This window comes from Mchenga conophoros, linkage group LG18 (genome assembly GCF_057382185.1).
Source record: "Mchenga conophoros isolate Kocher_MC1m ecotype Shallow Benthic linkage group LG18, M_conophoros_male_GT1.1, whole genome shotgun sequence".
Taxonomy (NCBI): Eukaryota; Metazoa; Chordata; class Actinopteri; order Cichliformes; family Cichlidae; genus Mchenga; species Mchenga conophoros.
In genome coordinates this window covers 33,982,063-34,009,984 of record NC_140543.1, presented here as the reverse complement: position 1 = coordinate 34,009,984, position 27,922 = coordinate 33,982,063, and the positions used below count along the sequence as shown (strand labels likewise).

At 40.6% G+C, this 27,922-nt stretch overlaps 1 protein-coding gene across 1 annotated transcript in view; it reads left to right on the top strand.

Annotated features, from left to right (window-relative positions):
* Positions 1 to 27,922, top strand: part of pappa2 (pappalysin 2) — an 87,198-nt gene that overhangs the window by 27,842 nt on the left and 31,434 nt on the right. Inside the window, exons 10-20 of the mRNA XM_085253771.1 lie at positions 2,149 to 2,331; positions 4,056 to 4,356; positions 10,715 to 10,843; positions 10,923 to 11,008; positions 15,665 to 15,861; positions 17,066 to 17,179; positions 22,395 to 22,530; positions 22,627 to 22,801; positions 23,031 to 23,096; positions 23,182 to 23,278; positions 24,284 to 24,461. Coding sequence (XP_085109897.1) covers positions 2,149 to 2,331; positions 4,056 to 4,356; positions 10,715 to 10,843; positions 10,923 to 11,008; positions 15,665 to 15,861; positions 17,066 to 17,179; positions 22,395 to 22,530; positions 22,627 to 22,801; positions 23,031 to 23,096; positions 23,182 to 23,278; positions 24,284 to 24,461 — 1,662 coding nt within the window. The remainder of the gene's footprint in view (positions 1 to 2,148; positions 2,332 to 4,055; positions 4,357 to 10,714; positions 10,844 to 10,922; positions 11,009 to 15,664; positions 15,862 to 17,065; positions 17,180 to 22,394; positions 22,531 to 22,626; positions 22,802 to 23,030; positions 23,097 to 23,181; positions 23,279 to 24,283; positions 24,462 to 27,922) is intronic.

Sequence of the window (27,922 nt, the reverse complement as noted above, 5' to 3'; positions counted from 1 at the left end):
TAAGTTCAATTATGTATTCCCGTTAAAGCTGCTAGCGTGAGAGAAGAACAGATGAGTGAGAGGAAGCCTTTAGGAAGGAAAACCAAAAAACAAGTCTGAAGGAAAGAGTGGAGTCTTTGCTCATTTCATTTACTCAGTCAGTCCGTGGAAAACTAAATAGATGGTATGCTAACTGCATCAAAAGCTTAAAAGACTTCTCAGGTAATGCTCGTCCTGTATCAAAATGCAGTAGTTTCATATTCTCTTCTTTAACGCTTGTCACAAGCTGTTTATTGAAGCGGTTTCCATGGTAAGTGCACCTGTTCCACACAGGCAGTAGCTCCACTTCTCTCTCAGTATTAAAGATGGTTCCCATTTGCTTACTTTTACTCTGGGCTGTACGATTATAATAAAGTAGCATGTTGGTAGCTTGGAAAATGTGGTAAGCCCCCAAAAATGTCCATTTCCATTTTATGGGTCTTTACACACTCATTTAGAGACCAATCTTTGCATTAATTGTCCTTCTGACTGTGCTTCGACATGGTTAATCATAGTGGGTGTGAAATATGTAACACCTCTTTAGCGTGTTGATTTTATTTGGATTTCACCTGAGACAGCTCATAATAATTGTGCCATACTGTGATTCCATTGTGCTAATCACTAACGCTCTAACAATTAACAACTCATTTCGCCTGCTGTAATGATGTTACTTCCTGCGTTCTTGAATGAACGCCATCTTTAAGTGAATGGTTGTAACTTTGTCAGCAGGAAAATTCCACTTTCCGTTCCAAAAGAAAGTCAGCTTGCTTGTAGTTTTTAGAAGTAACACCGGGAAATGTATTTTCAGTTACTTATAAATAGAGATGAAGACACCATATTGAGGAAAAGGCAGGACTCAACAAAACCAAATTAAAATCACTGCTATGTTAATCAGAGTAGATTAATCTGCTTCTTTTGGACAGGGTATGGTTTGATCTGATTTGCTTGACAATGACATTTCACTGGTAGCATTACCTAAACATCAGATTTACCCACTATAGGATATCTGACAGGTTTGTCTCTACTTCAAACCAACAGGAAGAACACTGACAGATTCCCATTTCAATGTCATCCCAGCTTATGTTGATCTAATGCTGCTAGCTCCTACACATAATGTTAATAATTTAATTCCCTAAAGCTATATAGATATTGATAATCCTGGTACCCTTGGCAGTGTATATAGTAAGTTCAATCCAGATTGATCAATGGATCTAGGAGGAGTTAGAGGACAGGCATACATGCATATGCAGTGATCATTGGAGTAAGATGTAGCTGAACAGGTTTGCTTCAGCTTTCTGGGTAAGGCAGCGAGTTCCATAACTGAGGGCCCCGGGGTGCAAAGTCCATTTATCTTTAGAGAATTAGGTACAAGCACCTCTGTCTCCCTCCCTTTCACCCTCTCTCTCTCCCTGTAGGCAGAACCCAGACTAATCAAGGCTGAGAGGCACTAAAATCTTAAAAATCAATTTTTGAAACTCACAGATTGCCAGTGGCTGGTGTAATCTGGTCACTTCTCTTTGGAAGTGTTAAAAGCCTGGCTGCAGTGTTGTTGACAGCGGTCTCTGGATGTTTCTCTGCTGCGGCAGATATGTGCGCAAGTATGGAGGACTTTGTGACAGACAGACACAGAAATACACAAAGAACTTTATCACTGTTGCAGTTTGTATCTTTGTTGATTGGTTCAGTGTAACAGCTTGCCTGGCATGCCTCATTTTACCTTGTATAAATTCCCTCATTTGGAGAAGCATGCATGCAATGTATTCCTAGAAATATGCTTTGTCTGGATCTTTGTGCTGCTGTCCAGTTTGCCAGTGAGACACACCCTTTTCGCAACCACAGTCCTTCACTGAAGGTAAAGAGAAATTCAGTTTATTTAAGTGTGAGTATGGGTCTAAAAAAAAATCTATTTTTCCACTCAGACACTCTATTGAGTCTCCATGGTGTACTTTTGTATTTTCTGGAGTCAACTGAATGCTCACTACACTGTTTCTAATCATCATCATATATCAGTTAGGATTAATTCCTGCATACATGGGGTGTTCTGTGCTTTAGAGTAAAATGAATGAAGTCATTGGGAACACTTGTAACACAACAGCACCAACATGTGTGTCTGTGTGATGTTGTCAACAGGACCACCTGATGTGGAACAGCCATGTGATTCCAGTCTCCAAGCGTGGAGTCCTGAGTTTAGCCTGTATGACACCAACGTGACGTCACCTTGTCCGGGCACAGAGGGCTGCACCCTCACACTGAGGTTCCTACACCCTATTGTTCCACACGCCCTTACGCTCTGGGTCACGTATATCTCTGCGAGTAAGTGTCACTCCATAATAAATACTCGTCAGTTTTGAATAATAGGCACGGTGGGGAAATTAATTATTTGATCCCCTGCTGAAATTGTACGTTTTGCTCACTTACAAAGAAGTAGACAGTCTTGGGTAGTTTGATACTTTTATGATAGACAGAATATTAACCAAAAATCCAGAAAAAAGAACACTTAACATAAAATTTATGAATTGATTTGCTTCTCATAGAGTGAAATAAGACATTTAGTACTTGGTAGAAAAAGCCTTGTTGGCAAGCACAGCAGTAAGACTTTTGTTGTAGTTGGTCACCAGATTTGCGCAGATCTCAGGAGGGATTTCAGTAGACCTCTCTTTGCAGAAACTCTCAACATCCTTTAGATTTCTTGGCTGCCACTTGGCAATTTGAAGCTTCAGCTCCATTCACAGATTTTCTATAGGACTACATTTCTGGAGACTGGCTAGGTCACTTCTGGCCAGACCACAATGCGCTTCTTCATTAGCCACACCTTTGTTCCCTTCGTGGTCTTCTGGATAACCTGTCCTTGTCTCAACCAAGATTTTATGATAGAGGTCCCTGTCAATGGTCCTTCAGTGTGGTAAAACTGTCCTCTGTCCTTTGCAGAAAAGCAATGCCAAAGCATATTTGCACCTCCATGCTTGACTCTGGAGATGGTTTTCTTTGGGTCACATTCAGCATTTCCCTTCCTTCAAACACATTTGGTCAAATTGATGCCAACGTGCTTGATTTTGGTTTCCTCTGACCACAGCACTCTCTCCCAAGTGGAAATCATGAAGATGCAAAAATTAGGCTCGCATGTACACGTGCCTTCTCGAGCTGGGGAATCATTGTGGTGTTCTTGGTGACTGTGGTCCCAACTGCATTCAGATAATTAACAAGCTCTTCCACCACTTTTCTCATGGTCATCCTAACCCCAGGTTCTTATATAGCACTTTTCTACGGTCATTGAGCACTTTATACAACTCATCCATTCAGCCCAATCGTATGATTGTTTTTAGTGCTTCTATCTAACATTGACTTGCATTCACACTCCGATGGATGCATCGGAGGGCAACATGGGGTTAATATCTTGCCCAAGGATATTTGGCATGTAGACTGGAGGAGCCTGGGATCAAACCACCAACCTTCAGGTCTCCTTGAGTAGGTGACCCGCTCTACCACCTGAGCTACAGCCACCCTGCCAATAGGCAAGATCTTCCATGGACTTCCAGACTCAGCGTGGTTGATGACTGTCACTTTTGCACTGAGCTTCTTGCTGATGGTCTTGTAGTCCAGTCCAGTCTTGTCCAGATCTACAATCTTGTCCCTGATGTCCTTTGAAAGCTTTTGGTCTTACCCAGGTACTCTTCCAATGAAGAGGTTGGAAGGGAAGAAATTGACTCTGTGCATGTTACTAATTGAGATCTGATTGATTGTAATCTGTAATATTTTTGGTTGATGTACCATATCTCTTCATTAAAATGAGTGACTGTTCATTTCTTTGTTAGTGAGCTAACGTAGCCAGGGATCAGGTGCAAGTTAATCACAACAGGTGGGGCGCAGTCTTCCTTTTCTGGATGGTGGCAGACAAATACATTTACTCGAGAAAATACTGAAAGAACTCCATTAAAGAAACCTCCTTCCATGCAGCCATACATTATGTATACCTAAATGGGAAAATGTCTTTGTTGGAGATGTGCTGCATAACTCACCAACATTTTACCCTGTTGCAGACAGCCCAGCAATAGCCAACATCGAGCTGATCTCAGACACAGGGAAAAGTATTAACCTGGGACCACAGCATGTGTTCTGTGACTTACCCCTCACCATGCGCCTCGACACCCACAACGTTGCCATTGCTGCCATAAAATTCTGCACCTTGGAGATTATGGAGATTGACGCAGCCATGCTGTCTTCAGGCCCTGGCAGCCCTCTGTGCTCCAGCTGCCAGCCTCTACTCTACCACATTCGCCGTCAGCCACCTTTCGCCAGTAAAGCCCCCTTACCACAGACCCAGCAGACATTTACGGACAGGTAAAGGCTGCCTGACCCATCTGATTTACATGCAGATAAGCTCACGACAGAATTTTACTATGTTTCGCTCACAGGTAACAAGATGGCTTTCTGTTTTTTTCTCAGACCACAGAAAACTCCTTTGACATTCTTGGTTCTCTGAATATCTATTCTATCTATATCTATACTTCTGTTACATTATGGATGAAGTAGCGACAGCTAATGCTGTACAGCTCTGAGGTGAAGGTTATTTAAGGCCGGCATTGACTGCAGATTGTACAGCACAGCATGTGTGTGTCCTCAGATCCACTAATCCACAGATATCTGTCTCTTTAAAGTGTTTGGGCTTTGTTTTGTTTGAAAAACTTCGAACACAAACGTTTCCAACATGGGGATGCCGAGTGTGGATACTGATCCAAATCTGTTTCAACAACCATATACTTAATCAAAAGCTTGCTGAAGTTTCAGGGTTAAGATGAATCAGTTTGTATCCTGTCTCGTAGTGCGGGGTGTCCAAATGATTACTGGAATCCAAATGTAAATCCACAAGCCAGTTTTTCTTTTCTTTTTTAAGTCTCAGCAAATAACAGCCCTCAGTATAAAAATACCCCGTCTCTAATGCTTTTCTTATACACACAAAAAGCTGATAAGTACCTGCCAGGACATGACAGCAGTGTCGCATGATTGGAGATCATTTGGGAATGATTTCAAATGCAGTGGCACTTTGATTTTCTGGGAAGCTGTTGTTGTTTTACAAAGCAAGGGGGTATGGGGATGTTAGGTGGACACAGCTTCAAAAACAGTTTATTTTTCATGGAACACATCTCCTATGTTACACAAGCTGTGTCTAAGTGCAAAAAGATGTAAGAACCACGGGGAATTGAGTTATGTGGGACTGAGGAGGGCAAAGAGGGGTTGATGTGAGGAGACGGGAGAGTTTAAGAGCAATGAGTTTGGAAAGGAGGGGAGAGCGAGGAAGGGCGGGTGGGATAATGGAGAGTAGGGGAGATGAAAAAGAGGCGAGGGGAGGAGGGACAGCGGCAATTGAAAAAGATATACAGGCATACAGAGAGAAACAAATGAGAGGTGTGGACAGAGTAGAGGTTTGAGGCAAAGAAAGGAAACTTGAAGTGAAGCACATTGTTGGTGAGGGAAGGAGAAGGGAGAGTGAACTGTGGTAACAGGGGGCTGATGGAGGCAAAAGCACACCAGAGGTGAAGCAAAGTAAGCAGATTAAGATCTCTTTCTTTTTTGGAATATGAACCAAATGTGAGCCAGAGAGGCCATAAACACCAGTGACTGCTTGGATCAGATCCTTGGCCATTTCCTGCATCTGAACTTGCAGTATATGCTGAAAGGATGAGTGCGTAGGACTATATGACTGGTTAATTAATCAAAAAACCCACAATGTTAATATCCAATGTGATTTTTTTTTAAATCAGTGGATGAAAAAAAGCAGAAGCTGCAGAAATAGTTGATGCTTTAAGCTGTCGTACATGCAGCTCATTGTCTGGCAACCCTGGACTACACTGGAAACTAAAAGTGTTCCAGAAAGCCTGTTTCAAAGGCTATGTTGCCCCACTGATGTGTTTCCCTTTGCTCTAAGCTGAACCCAACCTCACCACTAACCCCAATCAGTTATCTGTTGTGTATAACCATAGCCCATCCTAAAACAATAAAAAAAAGAGAGTGAGCGAGAGAAAGTTAAAACTCTGGCTTCTTTTCACCTCGACACAGCTGGACAAATTAAAGTGGGTGTGAATAACAGAGGACTTCTTCAGATATCCAACAATTCTTTTGTGAAATGGACAAACAGGAATTTCCCTGCCTGTACCTTTGCAACGTTGGAATAGATGGCATGTGTCTGACTGTTCCAGCACTTTCAGAAAGTGACAATCAGTCATGTCCTTTTCCTGCGTTCACCAAGTTTATACAAAAGTGCAAGTCTGATGATTTGAACTTCTTGTTCCACGTCTTTTTTTTATTATTCATACAAAATTCTTTTTATTTTAATTCGTCTATGAATGTGAGTTTTCCCATTTCCCAGATTAATGCTTACCCCTATTTTATAAGACCATACTTTTACAAACTTTTTATATAAGCAGTTGTAGAATGTAGATCTAAGAGAAATCGCCATGGCAACTACATATGTTCATTTCATTCATTTCATTTATTTGTTCATTTTCAGGCACAACAAATACCTATATTGAACATAAAATGCACAAAACAAAAAACAAAAATTGCCTGAAAAAGGAGTGGGACGAAGAAAACTTATTAAATCCCACCCCTATACTCACTCATCAACAAAAAAAAAAACAAACTTCCCGCAGCTATGCCCATCATTGCATACAGACCCATCAACAGCTCCGGGCACATACAAGCATCTAAACGGCAGCTCGCAAACAACAATTAGAGCCTTCATAACTGAATACAGAATATATAAATTATGAATTGCATTACCACAGGTAACAGGCAGTAATAACTACAAGTAACAAACACACATACATATACATACATATATATCTACACACACATGTACATATATGTACATACATACGCACACTTTATTTTTATTTTTTATTTTTTTGGAATCCATACCAGCAATGGTAAGAGGACAGACATTACAGAGCACACTAAAACCCATCATTGAGTATACTGTGACCAGACCAACTGTTTGTAGAGAAATTTAAATCTATGAATATTTTTGCATTGTTTCAATTGTAAACTCAGACTGTTCCAGATTTTCACACCACATACAGACACACAAAAACCTTTACGGGTTGTTCGAGTTCTGGGTAATTTGAATTCTCCAAAGCCTCTCACATTATAAACCTTTTCTCGAATTTCAAATCTAGTTTGTAAATTTGCCGGTAAAAGTTTAGTAAAAGCTTTATACAAAATTATGGATGTATTGTAATTAACCAGATCCTGGAATTTAAGTAACTTTGCCTGAAGAAAGAGTTTGTGAGTATGTTCTAGATAACCAGCCTTGTGAATAATACGCAGCGCTCGTTTCTGTACTGTGACTAATGGATTAGTTGTATTTTTATATGTATTTCCCCACACTTCCACACAATATGTAAGATATGGAAGAACCAGGGTACAGTACAGAGTACGAAGTGCATCTTTATCAAGGAATTGTTTCACTTTGTTCAAAACTGCGAGGCTTCTGGAAATTTTGGTTTTTATGTGTCTGACGTGGGGTTTCCATGAAATTTTGTTATCAATTATAACTCCCAAAAATTTGTTTTCACTCACATTATCAATTGGTACACCTTCAATGATAATTGGTAATTCTATATTATATTTTAAATTACCAAAAAACATTGCTTTAGTTTTATTTATATTTAATGATAATTTATTTATGTCCATCCATTTTTTTATTAATTTTAGCTCCCTGTTTACAGTCATTACAAGATCAGTATAATCATCGCTACTGAAAAATATGTTGGTGTCATCTGCGAACAGTATGAGTTTAAGTACTTGAGAAACATCAAAAATATCATTTATGTATACATTGAAAAGTTTTGGTCCCAACACTGACCCTTGGGGAACACCACATGTAATACCAAGTTTCTCTGAATGGTAATGCCCTATGCTAACATATTGTTCCCGACCTGTTAGGTAACTTTTTAACCAGTTACCAGCTTTCCCTCGAATACCATATCTTTCCAATTTATCCAGTAAAATTGAGTGATTGATTGTGTCGAAGGCCTTTTTGAGATCAACAAAAATACCAACTGCATATTTATTTTTATCCAGTGTATCAGTAATTTCTTCTACTGCCTCAATTATCGCCATTGAAGTGGTTCTTTGCGTTCTGAAACCATACTGACCAACATTTATTATTTGATGTTTTTTAAGGAATTTTTCTAATCTTGAATTAAAAAGTTTTTCTAGAATTTTTGAGAATTGAGGCAGTAGAGAAATAGGCCTATAATTGGTAAAACTGTGTTTGTCATTACTTTTATATAGTGGTATTACTTTCGCAATTTTCATTTTTTTTGGAAAACAACCGGACTGAAATGATAAATTACAGATATATGTTAAGGGACTAGCAATATTCAGAATAACCTGTTTAACTACAGACTTATGTTGAGTTCATTCTGAAAAATGGTTTATGATGAATGAATTTTTACTTGTTTACTAGAGAGAACACTGATTATCTTATCACCCTGGCACCTGTTAGTTTGTAGGATATATCAGGGAGCAAGTGAACATTATGTCCTTAACTTTGATGTATTAAAAGCAGGAAAATGTGCAAGTGTGAGAATTTGAGCGAGTTTGACAAGGACCAATTTGTGATGGCTAGATGACTGAGTCTCCAAAGCTCCTGTAAATGGTAAATGGACTTTGGAGTACTCAAAGCGCTTAATACAACATGCCACATTCACCCATTCACACCCATTCACACAAACACTTCTAAGCTTAAGTGCTTACTATCTGACATTCACACGCAATCATACTCCAATGGATGCATCAGAGAGCAACTTAGGGTTAGTATCTTGCCCAAGGATATTTGACATGTAGACTAGGGAGAGCCAGGGATCGAACCACCAACCTTCCAATCAGTAGCTGCAGTCTGTAGTGATCAGTATCCATCAAAAGTGGTTCAGGAAAAAAAACAGCGGGGAATCAGCCACAGGGTCAAGGATCACTGATGCACTTGGGGGGTGAAGGCTGATCCGATCCAACGGACAAACTACCGAAGCTCAACATGCCGAAAAATTGCTCATTCTGATAGAAAGATGTCAGAATACACAGTGCATCGCAGTTTATTGTGTATGTCGTTACCTGCAGACCTGTCATGGTGCCCATGCTGACCAATACAACCAGAACAATGGGGCCCGTGAGCATCAGAACTAGACCACAAAGCAATTGAAAAAGGTGGCCTGGTCTGATGATTATGTCCTTTTTCACATCATGTGGCTAGCCGACTGTGGCGGGGCGTGGCCTGCGGTGCCGTGCAGAGGAGGCGGACGCACCTGCACGGCATCCGCAATCACGCCCCGCCGAATTAAAACTGTAAACATACACGGCAGACCCAGTGGCATTTTGATACTTTTTATTAATGCTTTGACGGTTGCTGTCAACAATAGTCACAGAGCTGCAGCTCTCCCGCTGCCCGCTCAACATTATCACAACAACCCCAACCACAGGACCCAGTACAATATTTAATTCGGCGGGGCGTGATTGCGGATGCCGTGCAGGTGCGTCCACCTCCTCTGCACGGCACCACAGGCCACGCCCCGCCCCGCCACGCCACGCCACACAGACTTAATGTCTATTGTAGTAGGGCAAGAAGGCAAACTGGAGGAAGCAGTGCAATGCACACTGGCACAAAGAAAAATGGTTCAGAAATGGATCGAGGAGTACGATAACGAGTCTGAAGTGTTGTCATGGTCTTCGTTCAAGAATCTGTGGGACATGCTGGACAAACAAGTCCAATCCATGAAGGCCCCACCTTGCAATGACTTAAAGGATCTGTTGGGAACATCTTGGTGCAGATACCACAGCACACATTTAGGGGTCTAGAGGACTCCATGCCTCGGTGGGACAGGACTGTTTTGACAGAAAAAGGTGGGACCAACACATTATTGGGCAGATGGTCATGATGTTATGCCCGATTGATGTAATGTCAGGCCTCTAAGAACAAAGAAGAGAGAGGAGTTGTGGCAGAAGATATAGCAGACTATAGATACAGTTTAGATCAACAGGAAATGAGGACGTTTTTCACAACCTTCATTTCCTTCACTTATACATAATTAATAAAGGAAATTTCTAGAGTCTGGTGAAATTGGACACACCTTAGATAATGCAGTTGTGTGATACTCCTGGTCTACCCCAGGTGGATGCAGGGGCAGTTTATTTGTGCTAAGAAAACAGGGAGGACGGTCTTTTTATAGCCTCAGCACACCAAAACAGATCAATAGTCCAGACACATTAGCCGTGGTACTGTTACACATACTTCCTGCTATGAGGCTTTAAGGTCACTGGATAATACAAGGTTACAGGGAGAGCAAATTCCACTTTTTTGGCGATTGCTTACAGAATCCAACAGGATTAAAGCATAATGAATCTGTTTGAAAACATAATAAATACAATGCTTCCTTCCTACGTAGCACAACAGTATTTCTTTTTTAAAAAGTACAGCAAACTGGCACCATTATGCACAAAATTCTTATTTTATTAAGTATCGACTGACTCAAAGCCATTTATAATCAAGTCTATAAACATTATATGATCAGTTCATAACACAATGCAGTAAAAATGTGGGTAAATGCTCCTTTGAAGACTGGAACAATCTTCTGTTATAAGTTTATAATGCCAAAGGAAACATTACACAACAGTTTCTTGTCTCTGTTCTTGTTCTTCCCAGGTCTGTTACACAGGGAGTTAAGTACAAGTACACAGTCCAGGTGGAAGCTGATGGTCAGCTCAGTGACGCTTCGCCACCGCTTCTCTACACACATGGACAGCCTTACTGTGGAGATGGCCTCATACAGGGGTATGTTGCACATTAACATGCTGATAACATTGGTGACTAATTACACAGGGCATTGATAATGATGGTCCTCTCTCTGTAGGACAGAAGAATGTGATGACAGTAATCTGTTGGATGGCGATGGCTGCTCTAAGAGATGCGGCAAGGAGATGGGCTTTAAATGCAATGGTGAGTGCCATTCACTGTCTCTGCTGCTTCGAGTTTACACACAGTTTAAAATTGGAAGCCTGTCAAACTGTTTGAGGTTTTTTTTTTAATTACCAGACATAACACGAACCGACTCTGTCTTACATGCAAAACACGAATACTATGTGAACTTTTAGTGTGAAGGAGTGGTCACTAAGTGGCCAGAAATCTCACATTTGTGCATGCAGCAGCATTAAGAGACAGAAAAATTCAACCCAATCAAATTTAATTTACAAGACATAAAAGCTTCTGGCTTGAATGAATTCCACAAACCATTAATGTAACATCACAGCAACATAAGCGAAAACAGATGAGCTGAGGGGTGATAAGTGGTCACAAGTCTTTTGCAGAAAAGTATTTTGACATGAGGCTGGCAAAGAAGCATCCGGAAAACACTTTTCAGCAGTAAAGTACACGGTGTAGTCTGAAAACATGTGTCAGGCATGTTTCTCTGGTGATTTAGTGTTGACCTTGGAATATTGATAAATGAAGTTAATTGATTTTTATCAGAGATCATGCTTTGGTTTTGAATTGCAAAAATCAGCTTACAATAACACTTGCGTTTTGGACATAGTGTCCATTTTTCATTTTGTTTGATATCCTTCAGCTAAAATAAGTCATACATTTTTTTGTTATCAAGTCACATCTGCAGCAGTGAGCCAGCTCCCTTCAGTCAGGGATCATAAACACAGTCAAAGGCTTTATTCTGCTAGATTTTGTACAGTGACCCCACAGTTAGGTGATTGAAGGGCCACCTTGTAGCTCTGACTGCCCGAAGCGAATCAAGTGCAAGCAAGAGGGGTGATGAGGTTCATTATTTCTAGTTTTTATACCCAATAAGACGGCTCGAATTAGGTAAGAGCTGCTGTGGTTATGCTTTTTGGGGGGAGGGGTTGAGCTTTGGTGAGATTTATACAAGAACAATTTGTTCCTGTAATATATACAATAAACAATTGAAGATTTGCAGTAAGATGAGAAACCTTAACAAAAAGTCGTTTGTGGCTCAGTGGCTTGTGCAGTTGCCATAAAGCAGCTTTGTCCAAGATTTAGTCACAGACAAAAAAGATTCACCTGTTAATCCTCACTTTGAAAATGTGGCCTTGGTGTTCTGCTAAATGTCCTTTAAATACTCTGATCTGTTTCCAAGTGAACAACAATGAAACTGACTAGTTTCCTTTCTTACAAGCAGTCTTCCTCAGTGTAGGACTGACAGGCCGACTATGTTTCTATGACTAAAACCTTTTTTTTAGGATTATAGAGCAGTAGTGCTGATCCAAAAGCCATCGTTTGCACCAAAGTTTTCACAAACACCGTGATTTTTATATCAATCTGGCACCTAGTTTATAAAATAGGCCTAATCCAATTTTAGTCCATGTCTGGGAATTTAGTTCATTCATCAATAACAATAGACCAGGTGGTTAAAAAACAGTAAAAAGTACCAAAATCATAGTAAAGCTAAACAAAGAAGCCGCAGAGAGCGCCCCCATCATTTGCAATTCCGCTGCAAGACAACAATACTCTGTGTCCGCACCTCACCCAATCTGAAGCATGCAGACAGGCCACAAAACAACACAACATGGAAGGGGTTTTACCCAAAACACTCCATTGTAAGCACAGAGTTGAGAACCGTGCCTCTGTCATTGTGTGTTTTTCTCCTTTGAAGTTAAGTAAACACGTTCATAAAGTGCAACATGGAAGAGCTGAGCCAATCAGAGGGCACGAAGAAGGTGAACGCCATGCACGATTTCATTATGTCACGTCACAGGCTTGTCAACAAGTCGCTGCTTCTCATATAGACTGGCTGGATGAGAGCACGCAGTACTGTCATTAATAAATGAATCAGCTGCACTGCTGTGGTATGCGGTGTTCCTCCGCAGCCTCAGAGTTCATGCTCTCAGCCGATAAAAGAAATATTCCATATGAAGGTGTGATAAGCTGAGATGACACAGTGTGACCACTGCTTTCATTTCAGGCCGTGTGTTGTTTCTTCTGGCAGCTGGATGGTAGTTATTCAAGTTTTTAAGCTTGTTACAGGGCTAGAATTTCCGTCATCCAGTCAATTTATTTGTCAGGGGGAAACGGCCCCCCCCACCAGGGCTTGCTATGCCGTGACTGAAGTTATTACATCCCTTGTTTTACAATAAAAGACATCATGACTAGGAAGGAAAACCATTTGGCAAAAACAGGTTTTTACAAATTGCAACACTTAAAACCAATTATTCAGTTGTACGTCTTAGTCATAGACAGAATATTTGTTTGGGTTTTCTTGCCACATTTGCTTGACCCAGTTAACTCCCACTATGCCGCATCTGTGTCTCTGTTCTGTTTGCACCAACTACTTCTAAGTCCATCCTGTCACAGATTGGTTGTGGACAAGCTGGATTTTTTTAATGGCTTTAAAAAGGACTGCTTTCATTTTCCTTTTTTTAAATTGAGGTTACAGATTTTTAATTGTTTCTTTTAAATGCCTGATTAAATAAAGGTTGCACAGTATGGTTGCAGCATGCAGACCTGAATGAAAAACAGATGGCCTTAATAGTGACATCAAAGGTTGTCAATCAGTTCCTTTTTTGTCAAGCCTGATAAATACAACATTTGGAATTAAAATGACTTAATCATTTTCCACAGGTGTAGCCGCAACAGGGGTGGGATGAGTGTTGAGTTCATGTAGTCTAATATTGCCAAAGAGGACAATATGGCTCTGAATGGCCTAATTTGCTTTTTTATCAGAACCATGTTTCCATTGATTAATTGAAGCCAATTGTGCATCATTGTTTTTCTGTCTGTGTGACCTCTGCAGCTGTTCGCATGTTCATGAGGCCAAACGTCTGAAGTGTGTAACGTCTGCCGCCCTTTTTATGAATACCTGCTGCATTATATGCTTTCACTTTTTCTGTGAGACACTGCTGTAGCTTGTTATATTCACTTCTCCACTTGTGGTCTGTTATACTGCAAGACAAATCATTTACACGTAGTTAGAATAAAACTATGTGTTAACATTTTTAACACATATCGCTGTTGTTGCCTTGTAAGACTTTACTTCTGTTTCTTATTTGGCAATGCCCTGTTGTGCCCACAGCATCCATGAACCGTCCTTGTGGTTTTCCTCTTTTCTTCTATGAACAGTTAGTTCCATTAGTATCCTTTACCCAGTGTAACTACTATACCTCCTCTGTACTTGTCTAAACCGTCTAAACCATCTTAGCTTCGCCTCTTTCTCTTTGTCTCCAAATCACTCGACCTGAGCTGTCCTTCTAGTATACTAGTTTCTTATCCTCGTGGTCACTCCAAAAAACATATAAAAGTATCTTCAACTCCACTTTGAAATCGTACATTACAGAACGTCTCACTACCAGCTTGTAAATCTTCCCTTTTAATCTTCTTCTGTCACAGATCACTCACCTTGCCTTCACTCTCTTTTTCACTTTTCTTATCCGTTTCTCTGAATCGTTGACCCTGGGTATTTAAACTCATCCACCTTCACTACCTCTTCTCCTTGCAGCTTCAGTGTCACACCAGTCTCCCTCTCGTTTACACCAATCTATTCTGTCTCTACTACTAATTTTCATTCTTTTCTCTCTAGAGCATACCACTTCTCCAGGCTCGCTCCCTACTAAAACTACAGATCACAATGTCGTCTGCATCATCTGTTAATCTGTCCGTCACGATTTTAAAGGCCTTTACTCTACTTTGTGTCATTGAAATCCTTAAGCAGCAATAAAAGTCAAGTTAAGGACATGGAACTTGATGACCTTTGCTATATGGAAAAGAAATAGGCCACACATGACACAATGTGGAACTTTCAGTCTCACTTCTCATTTTGTTGAAATGATTTAATTGATAAAGACCAGCATTAAAGGAAGTTTACATTAAACTACATATAATCAATGACTAATGCTTTGGATCTGATGGAACATCTTTCTGCAGGCCTGAAATGTTGCTCGAAAGTTTCTTTTTATACCCTTTATATTTTCCCATGCACATCTCAATGAGCGCATATTTGTCCATCAAGAGTGTCAGAATCCGTGGGTCAGCCCTAGTTCACAGAAATTCTGCCATAAAAGCGCTGCTGCTGCTTTAATTCATGGTGGAAAGTTTTATTTCCCTTATCTTCCCTTACCACTGATTAATTTTTAGAGTTATTAAAAGTTCAGTTCATGTGGAAAAAAATCTAAATATAGCAAGAGAGACAATAAAATAGAAAAAGGCATATTTTTGTCTGTGTTTTTGTCTTGTCTGACACTGCTTTGACAGTTTTTTGTAATTCATGCTGTTACACTGCTGCTGCTGCGACTTGCTTATCCGCAGATACCAAGTCACATATTAGGTTTCTCCTCGTTAATATCACCAAATTACTTTAATCTTTAATATTTAATTGAAGTCAGAGTTCATTTCTCAGTGTAATTTACAGTCTGTTGACAGTGCAGAGAGTCAGATATGCTTCAGCTGACGTGGCTATCATTAACAGTGGCCAACGAAAATAGAATAGAATAGATTTGCTCAGATTTGGTTCACTGACAAATAGATTTGGATGACAGTCTAACAGTGGGGGATGATTGGATACCCTGCCAGATTAAGAAACCAGGCTTTATATTCTGTCATAAATCCTCCTTTCTCATTCTTTCCCTGTCTCCCAAGGTGAACCCAGTCAGTGTTATGTTTTTGATGGTGACGGTGTGTGTGAGGAATTTGAGAGGAGTTCCAGTGTTCAGGACTGTGGTTACTTTACACCTTTGGGGTACATTGACCAGTGGGCGAGCACTGCCACAGCTTCTCACCAGGACCGGACCCGTTGCCCGGCCCATGCTGCCACTGGGGAACCATCGCTTACAAAGGTATGAAATACCAACCACAGAGCACGTAAAAGACTTCCAGATGACAATAAAGTCAGCATGGAGCCCACTTTGAAAGTCCTCACCGCTGCTCGATGCATTTTTGGACAATGCTGCTTTTTAGTATAAATTCTTTAGATTCACCACCAAAGACAATTTCCAGAATCTCAAAGTTGGATGATTGAAATATTTCTTGTTTATAGATTTTAAAGCCAAACTTGTCAGTCATCAAGTTAAAATCAAATCAAACAACAACGAAAATCATTTTGATGATTACAAAATAATCTGCCTTGAATGCATCTTTATAAAAACGGGAGTTATCACAGCGTAGGGTAATTTCACAGCTTATTTGTATTGTTTTATGTTTGCAGTCTTTTCATTCTAACGCTGTTGGACACTCAGGAGATGCATGAAGAAAAGTGATTATATTCTATAAAAACGTGCATTGAAACAAGAACCTGCATTAATGGAGTTTCACATATTGCAGCACTCAGGTGCACCTTGCTAGTACCAGGTTAGAACGCCTTTTGCCCTCAGACCGAATTCTTCATGATCCAACAAGACGGTGGAAAGAGTCCTCAGAGGTTTTGGTCCGTAATGACAGAACATCAGCATCACATAGAAATATTTACAGAGAACAGCCAAAAAAAGAGACATTATTTCAGTCAGTGGTGGTTCTTTGGTGAAAATGCCTTGTTGATGATATGTGACCTCGCAGCTATACCTGTTTCACTCCTTGTTAATGTGAATCAGCTAATGACATGACATCAACTCGATGCATTTACTAACCGACGTTAATAACCGGCCAGCCCCAAGAACGGCCCCGTCTTTTATGGTCTTGGAACGCGGGCAGAATGAGATGGCTGTTGTTTTGTCCACATGAGGACTCAACTGCCCGCCTCCCAAGTGGTACCCCAGGAACTATACCTCCTGCCCTCTAACTGCAAGCTTCTTTGGGTTGGTCGTGAGCCTCGCCCGTCTCAGGGACATATGAATCATTTCATTGGGTCATGACTGACACAAAAGAGTACCCTAATAAAAAATAAACTGATCTGAATAAGTTGTGTTGTCTGAGATTAATTTTGCTTCTTTTTTTCTAGCTTTCCCTGACTTCTTGCATACATAGCATGCATTTCCTTAGTAAGGTAAATGAACACTTTCAGTAACTCTTTCTTTTTTGCTCTGCTTGCCCCTCTTTGGTGCGCAGCTCTGCACGTACCATCACCTGCAGGGGAGTGAGAATTTGCCCCCTGATGCCTGGTTCCCGTGCACAGCCCAGTCTGACATAAACAACGACCTGGAACATTCACTTTGGCTAAAGGCAAGTGTGTTTATGTACGTGTGAATATGGGTGATTTCTCTTTATTGAGCAGCTGCCAGTGCTCTCTGGGACTTCTTCAAATGGCATTCAAGGGTCACTCAAACAGGCTGCTGTCTCACACACACACACACACACACACACACACACACACACACACACACACACACGATTCATGGCCTGTATTGGTAACTATATTTGGTTATTTTCTAGGTCAACTATTAATTATGACTTCTAATGATCTGTAGATGATTACCAAATCATGAGTAACCTTCTGCTCGTTCTTTATTGAGATTTGATGCTTATTTCTTCCACCCGACGGGCACTAATCATCAAAATTATAATTACCATTGTTTTATTAGTGGAAAACTAAGTGTTATATAATTAACTCATCATTCATAATTAAATACTTAAAAGGTTCACAAGTTATTAAAATACTGGCATCTAATGGAATAATACTAATTTGCAATCACAAATAGCGCTTTTAGTCGTTCTGAATTCATATTTTATAATTAGAATTCATTAAAGCTCCATAAAAAAGAACTACAGCAACAAAAAGCATTACTTTGTTACTCTGTTCGTAATCATTTCAAAATGAGTCACAAACATAATATGTCATTTACTAAGTGTTGATTTGTGAGAAACCTTCATGCAAAGCATGAAATGGACATGCTGGTCCCGTTTTGTGATATTGGGTTGTATAGTGATATATTGAGCGCTGCTTCCCTGCAGCGCTTCACACTGATGTCCTGATCGTGTTCGGGACGGCGCACAGACCTGCCTTTCAATTCCAGACTTAGTGACGTGAAAAAGTGTTTGTTCTTTCCTGATTTCCTATTTTTTGTACGTTTGTCACACTTAAATGTGTCCAGTCAGCAAACAAATTTAAATATTAACAAAGATAACACAAGTAAAGACAAAATGCAGTTTCTAAATTAAGGGGTTTATTATTAAGATGAAAAAATAAAACCTCAAATCTGCATGGCCCTGTGTGAACAAGTGATTGATCCCTAAACCTTAACATCCACAGCAGCAACAATTGCAATTAAGCGTGTGCGATAACGGGCAATGAGTCTTTTACTCAGTGCTGTGGAGGAATTTCGGCCAACTCGTCTTTATAGAATTGTTATAGTTCAGCCACACTGGAAGGTTTCGGGCTCTTTTTAAGGTCATGTCACAGCATCTCAATTAGATTAATAATAACAATAATAAATTTTATTTATGAGCGCCTTTCAAGTCACCCAAGGACACTTTACAGTAGGATAAAACACTTAGTAAAACAATGGCAGAATAAGAACAATAAAATAAAAGCACAAGATAAAATGAACAAACAGTGGATTCACAGTGAATATGCAGATTTGAACAGATGAGTTTTGAGTTGGGATTTAAACTGGGGGAGAGAACCAATGTTTCTTATTTCTGGGGGCAGAGAGTTCCACAGCCTGGGAGCAGAGCAGCTGAAAGCTCTGCTTCCCATGGTGGTGAGGTGGAAGGAAGGTACAGCAAGCTGGATAGAAGAAGAAGAACGAAGTGAACGGGCAGAACAGGTGGTGGTTAACAGGTCAGAAAGGTAAGGAGGAGCGAGGTTATGAATGGCCTTGAAGGTGAGCAGAAGAAGTTTGAAAATTATCCGGAATTTCACAGGGAGCCAGTGAAGTTCCTGAAGAACAGGGGTGATGTGCTGGTAGGAGGGGTTCTGGTGATAATGCGAGCAGCAGAGTTCTGAACCAGTTGAAGCTTATGGAGGAATTTTTGGAGGAGACCATGCAAAAGAGAATTGCAGTAGTCGATACGGGAGGTAACAAGACTGTGGACAAGAATGGATGTAGACTGGGTGGAAAGAGAAGGAAGCAATCTGTTAATGTTACGTAGATGGAAGTAGGCAGAACGGGTGAGATTACTGATGTGAGATTTATAGGAAAGTGAACTGTCTAGGATGACACCAAGGCTCTTAACCTGAGGAGAAGGGAAAACTGTGGAGTTATCGATGGTGAGTGAGAAATGGTTCGCCTTCAAAAGGTTGGATTTGGTGCCAATAAGGAGGATCCCAGTTTTATCCTCATTGAGCTTTAGAAAATTAGAGGTAAACCAGGATTTTAACTCGGATAGACATTCTGTAAGGGAAGAAGGTGGGAGGGAGGAATCAGGTTTGCAAGAGAGATATAACTGGGTGTCATCAGCAAAACAGTGAAACTGAAGATGAAATTTGCGGAAGATGGTACCTAGAGGGAGGATGTATATTATAAAGAGAAGAGGGCCTAAAACTGAGCCTTGGGGTACACCAGAGGTGACGGGGAATAGACGAGAGCGGAATGATCTTAGTTGAATAAACTGGGAGCGGTCGAGGAGATATGATTGAAACCAGGCGTGGGGTGTGTCAGAGATGCCGAGAGAGGAAAGTCTGCTTAGAAGGACAGAGTGAGAAATGGTGTCAAAGGCTGAGCTCAGATCTAAAAGGACGAGAATGGTGAGAAGACCAGAGTCAGCTCCGATTAGAAGATCGTTAGTGACTTTAAGTAGAGCAGTTTCGGTACTGTGACATGAGCGAAAACCAGATTGAAATCTCTCGTAGATGTTATTATTAACCAGGTGTAAATGAAGTTGAGCTGCAACTCAAGTCAGGACTTTGACTAGACCACTCCAAAGTCTTCATTTTGTTTTTCTTAAGCTATTCATAGGTGGACTTGGTGTGTTTTGGATCATTGTCCTGCCGTACAACCCAAGTGCGCTTTCAGCTTGAGGTTATGAACAGCTGGCCGGACATTCTCCATCAGGATGCTTTGGTAGACAGCAGAATTCATGGTTCCATTTACCACAAGTCCTAAAGCAGCAAAACAGCCCCCGACAATCACACTACCACCGCCATTTTTACTATTGGTAATAATGCTCCTTTTCTGAAATGCTGGGTTACTTTTACACCAGATGTAAAAGGACACACACCTTCCAAAAAGTTCAACACTCTCATCAGTGCACAGAGTATTTTCCCAAAAGTCTTGGACATCTTCAAGATGTTTTCTGGCAAAACTGAGACAAGCGTTTATGTTCCTTTTGCTTAGCAGTGCTTTTTGTCTCTGAGCTCTGCCATGCAGACCATTTTTGCCCCGTCTCTTTCTTATGGTGGAGCCATGAACGCTGACCATAACTGAGGTAAGGGAGGCAGTTCTTTGGATGTTGTTCTGGGGTCTTTTGTGACCTCTTGGAGTTGTTGCTGCGCTCTTGGGGTAATTTTGGTCAGGCAGCCAGTCGTGGGAAGGCTCACAACTGTTCAGTGTTTTCGCCATTTGTGGATAATGCCTCTCACTGTGGTTTGCTGGACTCCCACAGCTTTAGAAATGGCTTTATAACCTTTTTGAGCCTGAGAGATCTCAATTCCTTGGTTTATCATTTGATCCTTAATTTCCTTGGATCGCAGCACGATGTCAGGCTTTTGAGGATCTTTAGGTCTAGCCCACTTTGTCAGGCAGGTCCTCTTTCAGTGATTTCTTGAATGAGAACAGGTGTTACAGTAATTAGGCCTGGGTGTTGCTAGAGACATTTAACTCAGCTTTCCAAAGATGTGATACACCAGTTAATCGGGGGTGGGGATTCACTCAAGGCCATGCTGGTTTGGATTTTCTCCCCCTTATTTAGAAACACCTTCATTTAAAAACTGCATTTTGTGTTGACTTTGTTTGATCTTTGTTTAGTATTTAAAGTTGTTTGATGACGTGAAACATTAAAGTATGATAAACAAAAGATCAAAAATCAGGAAGGTGGCAAACACTTTTTCATACTGTTGTATTTCAGGTTCTCATATTTATTATTTAATGTTTCCACTGCCACAGTTCCCACAGTCAACTCTGTGGGTAGCAACAAAGTGTAGACTAGCTGTGGATTTGACTGATAGCGTTCACCTTGTCTGTCACTCTCTGGATTAAAGGCTCCGTTGCAGTTGGGAACCTGCCTTTTCCCTTTTGCATATGCTTGTTTATCTCTTTCTCTCTCACATCCACTTCTTTGTTGAATGACTCATCTTTCCATCCCCTGCTTCTTTTATGGATGTCCTCTTTATCAGATACGTCTTTGCAAATGCTCTGGAAGGCTCCCTTAAAGACTCTTTTACCGTCTGAAAAGCCTTCATTATGATTTCCCATTTCCCAGGAACACCGTTTTTCCTTTGAAATGGTCTGCTTCTGAAAAGCGACCTTTTCCCTAAATATCTGTTCTTGTGCTGTCTGAAAAGCATAACTCTGCCATTCCATCACCCCCATCTCTACCTGCTCTGTAATTTAACAGTCTTGCACTTTCATTTGGAATCCCATTCTCATTTCTCCTTTAATGTTTCTTTAAAGTGATACTGAACCCAGAATCTATTGCTTAAGTATGAAACATCCAGATTCTGCATTCTTTACAGGTGGCTGTAAAAGCATTACAGAAAGTGTGCAACAAAAACCAGTTTAGATCCGAGCTTGATCAGGCAGAGAAAAAAGTAGACCACAGCTTAGAGATGCTCCAAGTGTCAAGGGTTGAGAAATGGTTGTGGGTTTGTTCGTATATAGCATGTTATTCAGTATGTCTCAAGCACACTTTTCTTTTGCTTTCTATGTAACATTTGCACTCTGATGAACATGCAAAGGACTCAGTGTTCAGAATGTTGCCCAAGGTCACTTTGGCACAAAGATTGGAGCAGCCATAGATAAAAACACTAACATGCTGATTAGCAGATACCTTGCTCGAGCTCCTTGAGCCACAGCCACACTTTGCAGTTGCAGGCAAAAGGAACACAAACACAGACTCATAGACAGGCAGATGAAAACAAACAGGTCTAATTAGGGAAAGTATACACAGCTGGGGAAAAGTAAAACAGGTGCAGTCAACAGGTGATAAATCTGTGATCTATCAATATTTTCTTACGTGATTTTGTTTATAATTAAAGAAGAAATTTAGAAGACCTGGCTGTCTTGACAAAGTTAATAGTATGCAGTATGCACATTGCAGGTATGATTTAGAATGAGTCTGATTTGCTAACTTTTACACCGTAGTAAGAACAAAGCCGGCTGGTGTGCACATGCAGTGATTTTACATGCTGGACAAGAATGTTGTCACATATTTGTAAACGAGGTCAGTGGCTAGCAACTCAGAGATCGTGTCTCCCTAAAACTACATTCTGTTCATAGTATGTTGTTTTTCTTTCTTTGGGCCTTTTACCTGATATTACCTGATATTATCAATGCAACAGGTGGGTTTTGCCCATCCTGGAGTGGCAGCGTCTGTGATGGTGTACCTGGCGTCAGATGGATCATGGTCTAGGGAGCAGTGTCGACGGACAGTCACCATTCTCCTCTCTGACACCGCTGACAGGAACCACACGTTAGGTACTTCATTTGTAATCTTTCAAACACAGTTAGAACGCAACAGACAATTCAGCAAAAACTAAGGTCTGTATCTTTGAAACCTTTCCATTTCTTCAGGCACGCATGACCTCTCATGCCATCGAAACCCATTGGTGGTGAACGTGACCCACGACCTCTCTCAGCCATTCTTCCTCACGTCCTCTGTTATCCTCCTCCTTTCCTCCCCCACTGTGGCAGTGGGAGGGGTAGCTCTGAGGACCTCCTGCCACTTCAGCACCTTCGCCCTGACCGGGTGCGCATCAGAGGGTGGGCTCTCCCACAACTATCTACTTAACACACACACACATCCAAACGTGCACACACGCTACAGACAAATAGCCAAAATTCGACCTTCCAAAAGTTACCATCTGGGATACAAGTATTGATCAGAGGACGTTGGGACAGCTTTTTGTTTCTCCTGCATGTCTCCCTGCCTCTTATCCATCTACTTTTCTCCTTTCCTCCCTCCACCCCTGCAATAGCTGTCTGAGGCAGCCATGTCAGGTTGACAGCTGTAGTTCTCCTCATATCGAACACGCCTCTGTCAGGTAGGTCATTTGGAATGAAACTGAATAATTAGAGAGCTGAAGCAACAAGCAAAAGAACTATCTATATATCAGTGTGTCTCTGTAGGTGTACAGGAGGAGGCGAGGCCTATCGCTGCACTGTTCAGTGCCACAGAGGTTTCAGTATTACAGTTCTCAATGGCAGATGGATCCCACCCCACCAGGTAAACTGGATATTGTGTTGCTTTATCACCAAATGTTGAATGTTAACTTATCATCTTGATCTTATCATTAAAAAAACCCTTTTTGCTCTACATTTATCCTACACTGGGAACTGGATCTGAAACAAGCCCATCCATTTATGACAGAATTGGCCCAACAAATGCTCCAATCTGACCCAATGGAGGGCTTTTGATGTGAAGGAGGCAATAAATGTTTGGACTTAAATATATTTGAATCAGTTTAATACATTTAATATGTTTTATAGCTTTTCCTGCTGATAAAGACCTCCCTACATACTATATCAAAGTAGTTAAATAATAGATAAACAATTAAATAAGAAAAATGTTCATGTTTTCTCACTGTTGACTATAGAAATGCACGTTTTGTTTTGTTTTTTACAATTGGTTCACAAAAAAATGACATTTTCTGTTTCATAATTACATAATAATCTGGGAAACTGGTTACAAAAACTGTTTTGAAAATGTTACACATTTTATTTCTTACAATTTGCTGTTGAAATTGTTTGTCTATTTCTTATATTAAGATATCTCAGTTTTTCACTGACAGAGAGAAAGATCACTTAAGATCAAAGTGTGCCCACAATGTAAAATGGTTTTGACAGCCCTGATTTATGATTGGCTGTCCCTCGAAAACAAAAGGTTTGTATGTCAGGTGGGTGGGGCTGCTCTGGTCACATCTCAAGAAATAAGAGGCCTGAGATGGACATGTTATGGATATTCACTCTCAGTGAGGTCATACAGAGACACCCCCGCTAACCTCATCAGATGGGACTTTGGCCATGTTTAATATGAGCATCTATCTCTGCAACAGTATGTAAGGACCACTTACACAACTTGCTGTCCAAAAAGTAGAAGATTGTTGATGGTATTTTACTGGAAAATGTAGAAAATAATACATCTATTATTCTACAATAGTAAAATACTCTCATCACCTGCTTCACAGGTTTATTGTCTTGTCTTTTTTTCACCTTCCTGTTTTAATTTCAGAGAAAGGCAGAACTGGAGTGTTTCCATGGTTCATGGGATCGCGTCGTTAGCTGTCAGCCCATAGACTGTGGCTTTCCTGATCAGTCTCATGTCTACCACGCCATATTCAGTTGTCCTTGGGGAACCACGTTTGGCAAACAGTGCTCCTTCACCTGTGGATCACCAGCCATTTTACAAGGTAGCTCATGGCTTTACATTTCATACTTTAACTATCCTGCACACTAATGTTGCATTACCTCACAAGCAGTCAGTTTTGCAGTACCTTGCAAAACTGTCATTATTACCTCTGATCCTAGGACTTCATAACAGGGCAAACAGAGGTGAAATTAACAGTGGTTCAGTTTGACTGAGGTCTTTCCTTTTCATAACTGAATTTTGCATTGAAGCAACTGTTTCTGATCCCATGTGGTGTATAAATGGTAAATGGACTGATTCTTTCAGTGCTTTTCTCCTATCCTGGATCATTAAAACGCTTTATACAGCATGCCTCATTCACCCATTCACACAAGCACTTTTTTCCTGTGCTTTTTTAATTGCTTTCTATGTAACATTCACACTCCAATGAATGTATCAGAGAGCAGCCTGGGGTTAGCATCTTGCCCAAGGATATTTGGCATGCAGACTGGAGCAGATGGGGATCGAACCGCCGTCCTTCTGATCGGTAGATGAGCCACTCCATAGGGTGGCAATGGGGTTTTAATATAGTGGCTGTGTATGAAAGACGCAGATTAGAAATGAATAATAGTAGTAGAAATATTTACTGCAGCATAGACGGATCCACAGCAACAAGCGAAGAGTAACCATAGTTGCCACTGTCACAGGCAGGCCGAGCAGCTGCATCTGTGCTCGCACCCAACAGTTGGATTCTGCTGAAGTTGGTTGTGCATTTGAAATTGAATAATGAACCCTAAACGAATCACGTAATATGTGACGTCACTTCTGGGGCGCCATACTTTCCTGCCTCAAAAATGTGGCTCGACTAAGTATTTGGCTGTAAACTATGTAAACTATCCGTAGCTGAAGCTTCATTTCTTGGCAGCATTATAAGAAATAAAACTAGAAGTGACAGTCTCAAATGTATTACTGGTTGCTGTTCCCAGTAAGACGCAAAAGAGTAATGAGTTCATAATGAGACATTTTTAATGTGGAAAACATTTTGTGATTGAGCAACTTTTTTCCCTATTTATTCATATTACTGTCTGGGAAAATTAGGTACCTAGTCTGTTGTCTTTGGGCAATTCTTGTAGATAACAAATTCAATTGAATTCATTCATTTTTATATTGTAAGGCAGGGGTGGGCAACTCCAGGCCTCGAGGGCCGGTGTCCTGCAGGTTTTAGATCTCACCCTGGGTCAACACACCTGAATCACATGATTCATTCCCAGGCCTCTGGAGAACTTCAAGACATGTTGAGGAGGTCATCTCGCCATTTAAATCAGCTGTGATGGATCAAGGAGATTTCTGTCAGAATCTGCAGATTATACAGTAAATAAAATGTTCACGTTTCTCCAACGTTGTCTTCCCCACAGTTTCACTGACATCTACGCTGGAAGCGTTCACGATGTCTTCTCCGGCGCTGATAATTGGCGTCTGTCTTGTGTCAGTGACGTAAAAGACGGATTTAATGCGACATGACCGTTGAAACAGCAGTCGCTTTCTATAACATCAGATATGTATTGGATTCAGTACCACATACGAGAGTGACCCAGATCGGATTTGAAAATATCGGATTTGTGCCGTTCACACTGTCACGCCGTGATCAGATATGGGTCGCATAGGGTCAAAAAAATCGGATTTGATGCGCTTTCGCCTGCAGTGTGAACGTAGCCTAAAACCTGCAGGACACCGGCCCTCAAGGCCTGGAGTTGCCCACCCCTGTTGTAAGGTAAAGACTCTTCAAAAATACCAACCAATAATCAAACATAGATGAAACCTTATGAGGAAGCTGTAGCTAAAAGCTTCATCAAAAAGGAAAGTTTTAAGTTTGTTTCTGTAATTTCTATTATTTTGATGACTTTTGCTAATAATCTTTTAAACCGCTTTATGACTGAGCTGCTGGAGTTACAACAGTCTACTGATCACAGCAAAATGCTTTCACCAACTAAACTCCAGAAGATGAAGTGGTTTTAGCTCCTGACAGTCAGATATAGCTGTTTATTTAAAGCACATTTGTTCAGAAGAGCAGCTCAGAAAGGAGCATCGTATCTGCATGGTTGACTGAAATCACTTTGGAATGTTATTTACAAACTTTCAGTTAGGATTGCTCTTCCCGCTGATGTTCCATGAAGCTTTACGGCCAATTAAATATTAGGTGGTTTCATGAAACATTGCTAGCTCGGGCAGGCCAAAGTGTCAAGTTCAGCCAGCTCTCCTAGCAGATACCCTTCTGTCTGTCCTATTGTCAAATCACATTTCATCTGCTGGCTTATCTGCAGTTTGCTTTGCAGCCCACGTCAAGCCCAGAGTTTTCTGACTTAAGTGTTGTGTCCATTGTCATACCTGTTTTGTTGTGTGAATGCTGCTTCTCTCACTTTCTATTAACTTTCCATGCACATGAGGAAGTTTCAGAATAGAACCATGCCGCCAAATATAAACTGCAGATGGAATAAGGGTCCTATTTTGACTAAAGTGTTCTTGACAGAATTGTTATTGAAATTCAGGATGAACTCTGAGAGAAACATCTATATGGCATGTTCCTGTCCCCTTTGCACGCACACATAGACACCACACAACTTTCTCGTACTTAGATGCCCACAGTGTTTTTATAAAGCTCACGTGCATCAAGACCATAGAGAACAAATATTGCCTGTGGCACCCACAATTAGGACACAAGCATAGAATAACCAGTAGAGGTTATTTAGTAAGGTTATGCAATGCAGCAGCCGCTTCTTGAAGTGATTAAATGGAATGAACGTGATGTCCACACTTGTGTTGGCGGTTGGAAAGCCACAGTGAAATGTTGTAGTAGAGTCAGCAGTAAGACCCATGGATTCCTGATCTAAATACAGATTGTGCTGAAATAATTCTGTTTGTGGATTTTGGTTCTGTGGAGTATGTTTGAAGTCCATCGTGTATTACTCAGCACTGAAAGCACACTATGAAGTTCACAAAAATATATTCAGGGTGCACCAGTACAGCGGTAATGCATTTTTCATTATTCCAAAATGTGAAAAATGAGATTTCATGTTAAAGATTCATTATGGACCTAATAAAAGTTGTGAAAGGTTTAGAGTGTTACCATTCTCCACACATAACAATACTCATGCTTCACGTGGGGCCATTCAGCCTTGAAAAATATTAGCTATGGGCAACAGTGAAGTTTCAATCTGCTCATAACTGTACAAGACAGAGCTATGAAACTTTTACATACTTGTTTTTCCCCCCTGTGTTTTATTGCATATTATATTCTACTTTTATGGCTGTGCAGCACAGTTCCAGCATTGCAGGTGCTTAAGATGTTTATATATATATATATATATATATATATATATATATATATATATATATATATATATATATTAGGGGTGCAACGATACACAAAATTCACGGTTCGGTTCGATACTTTGGTGTCACGGTTCGATATTTTTTCGATACAAAAAAAATGTTCATGCCCTTTTAATTTGTCATTTATTAAAATTA